The sequence below is a fragment of the Gekko japonicus genome, unplaced genomic scaffold (assembly GCF_001447785.1).
Source record: "Gekko japonicus isolate JY-2015 unplaced genomic scaffold, Gekko_japonicus_V1.1 scaffold1520, whole genome shotgun sequence".
Classification (NCBI taxonomy): Eukaryota; Metazoa; Chordata; class Lepidosauria; order Squamata; family Gekkonidae; genus Gekko; species Gekko japonicus.
The window spans coordinates 379,192-382,258 of record NW_015177060.1 but is presented as its reverse complement, the minus strand read 5'-3'; the positions used below and the strand labels follow the sequence as shown (position 1 = coordinate 382,258).

Sequence of the window (3,067 nt, the reverse complement as noted above, 5' to 3'; positions counted from 1 at the left end):
AGCGCGATTCCCAACTCGCCGTGCTGATCCTAAGGCGCCTAGCTTGTGGCGCCTGCCCCGACCCCCACGGGCATGTTTCTGGGAGGTTTCCAGGCCCCACCAGGAGGTTGGCATCTGCGCTGAGGGGGGTGCGGGTGCCACAAGCTAGCCTCGCCTAGGGCGCAGAAACACCTCGGGCCGGCCCTGATTGGTGGGTCCCCCACTGTAGCTTCTGCTGCTGAAGAAGTGCCACCTCTCCCACAATCTGGGACCTTTTGTACTCCAGGCACACGAAAGCTTCGGCCCTCTTTTGCCTCCTTCCATGCTTAGCAGCGTAACGAGAGCTGAACAGAGGGTCCAGGGTGGGCCATTCTAATGTCTGTCATTTTTAATGTCCTCTTTTCTACGCCTGTGTCGATGCCCTTAGGTGGCCTGCAGAGTTCTCCAGGCCTGGAAGGAAGGGGATTGCACCCGGTCCCGAGCTATTAAGCAGCCACCGTGCCCTCCTCTACTCACTTTGCTCACTGGTTCAGCCACCCCTGGTGGCAATGCTCCCCTCTGCACCAGACCTCTAGGAGCGGACACTTCCGAGCTGCCCAAGGAGACATTCCAGGCGGATCTACACAGTGCCCTTACTACGTGGGGGTTCGTAGCACAGCCTACTCAGCCCCGCCTTTGCCATAGCTGCCTGTCAGTCAATGGTGGGAAGTCCCCATACCAGTGCCACCCCCCCCACAGGCAGAAGGAGAGGCTTGGGGTAGGCTGCGACCGTAATCCAGAGATCACTTCAAGTAAGTTTCTCTTTGACTGTGGTCGCCATAGCTGCCTGTCAGTCAATGGTGGGAGGTCCCCATACCAGTGCCAGCCACACACACACACACCCCAGGCAGAAGGAGAGGCTTGGGGTAAGCTGCGACCGTAATCCAGAGGTCACTTCAAGTAGGTTTCTCTTTGACTGTGGTACTTCCAGAAAGTTCCTGAGTGGTGCTCAGTACGGGCATGCAGCCTATGTGCGTGCCTGCACAGAGACCACAACAAACCTGTGGATTAGCTCTTGATGGCGATTCTGAAAGGGTTCAGTAGGATACTTGGCTATCTTTCTGAACTGGCCCGTCTGGAGCCGCTGAGACCGCAGGGCCTCCGCTCCTTCCAGTCCTGGCGTTGGGCACCACAGGGCAGGAGGGGAGGGGAGCAGGATGCTTGCACGGATTGGGTGGTTCACACAAGCAGCTCCCACAGTTTTCAAAGCAGGAAAAAAAGGGTTCCTTGGGTTTGCCTCCCCCACCAAAGGTATGACATGGATTTTGTTTCTTTTGTTCAACATGACTGTTTTGTTACTATGTGCAAATAAATAATTGAGAGGTTCGGGCACATCACAGGATGAAGCGGGATGAGAGAGAGCTCTTCTCGGTCACTGATGCCCTTACTGTCCATCTTCCCCGACCACTCCTGTCCTCTTCTCTGCTCCTACTGTCTACCTCATAGCGAGGGGCTACCCTCCAGCTGCTTTTCTTGGTACCCCGCTGGTCCTGCTCAACGTTGTAGCCAGTGAGGAGCGTGGAATCTATGAAACCCCTTGAGCTCGGTGCTGCACACCCCTGCCCTAGTTTTACAATTCCTATATAGACTGCAGATGTCTGCAACAAGCATATGTTTATTGTTAAATGTGGAAAATGTGAACTCGCAGCCAAGTTACAGCATCCCCGTAGGTTTTCAAGGCGAGAGACATTCAGAGGTGGCTTGCCATTGCCTGCTTCTGGCCCCGGTCACATGGAGAATTTGCCACACGAAAGGCACGCATGTCGGGCGGATTTTCGGGGCGTGATCACACCGCAACATCTGGGAAGCGTAGCGCACCCGTGGCCAACCCGTGGCATCCCGCCAAAGATGCGGAGTTAAAAAGTACCAAGGAAAGTGCACTAGTATCTGGAAAACGCGCAGCACAGGCAGGCGTCTAATCGCTGGAGCGCTAGTATCCCGTGGCATCTGGTGCCTGTCCACATCCCGTCGTAAACCGGATGTTTTTCGTAAGCGCACGCACACAAACACGAAACTGAAAGCAGTGCTGCTCTGCGGAACTGCACATGCTGCTTCTTTGCCACACTGCAGCATCGCCATGTGATCGCCAGCTAACAGCCTAAACACAGAGACTCGGGGGACCGTGTGATCGGGCTACTGTGCTTTATTTTGCTCCGGGATGAACAGCCCCCCCACAAACCTGTGGATTAGCTCTTGATGGCGATTCTGAAAGGGTTCAGTAGGATACTTGGCTATCTTTCTGAACTGGCCCGTCTGGAGCCGCTGAGACCGCAGGGCCTCCGCTCCTTCCAGTCCTGGCGTTGGGCACCACAGGGCAGGAGGGGAGGGGAGCAGGATGCTTGCACGGATTGGGTGGTTCACACAAGCAGCTCCCACAGTTTTCAAAGCGGGAAAAAAGGGTTCCTTGGGTTTCGTTCCTTGGGTTCCCTGGGTTTGCCTCCCCCACCAAAAGTATGACATGGATTTTGTTTCTTTTGTTTCCCAGTATGGTGTGTAGCGGTTAGGAGTGGTGGACTCTAACCTGGAGAGCTGGGTCTGATTCCCCCACTCCTCCTCCTCCACATGAAGTCAGCTGGGTGACTTTTGGTCAGTCACAGTTCTCTCGGAACTCTCTCAGCCCCACCTACTTCACAGGGTGTCTGTTGTGGGGAGAGGAAGGGAAAGGAGATTGTAAGTCGCTCCGAGACTCCTTCGGGTAGTGAAGGGTGGGGTATAAAACCAACTCTTCTTCATCAGCAGAAACTGCCATCCGGGAAGAGGAAGAAGAAGTGGTGGTGGTGGTGGTGCTCTGATGTCTTTGGAAATGTGTGATTGGATCCACTGTATGGAGCTGTATGGAGGCCAGTATTACAGTTAATGTCCCAGCTATAGAGATCAGTTCCCCTGGAGAGAATGGGCACTTTGGAGGGTGGGCTCTAGCCTAGGGCCCTGTACCTCACTGAGATCCTTGTCCTCCCCAGGCTCCACCCCCAAATCTCGAGGAACTAGGGCTGCCAAGCCGCGGCGGGGGATCCGTGCGTCTTCACAGGATCCCTGCCGCGGGGGACAG

General features: G+C 55.3%; 1 protein-coding gene across 1 annotated transcript in view; it reads right to left on the bottom strand.

Annotated features, from left to right (window-relative positions):
* LOC107124674 (monocarboxylate transporter 8-like) overlaps window positions 1-3,067 on the bottom strand; it is a 24,169-nt gene that overhangs the window by 10,985 nt on the left and 10,117 nt on the right. Inside the window, exon 2 of the mRNA XM_015428165.1 lies at window positions 496-571. Coding sequence (XP_015283651.1) covers window positions 496-571 — 76 coding nt within the window. The remainder of the gene's footprint in view (window positions 1-495; window positions 572-3,067) is intronic.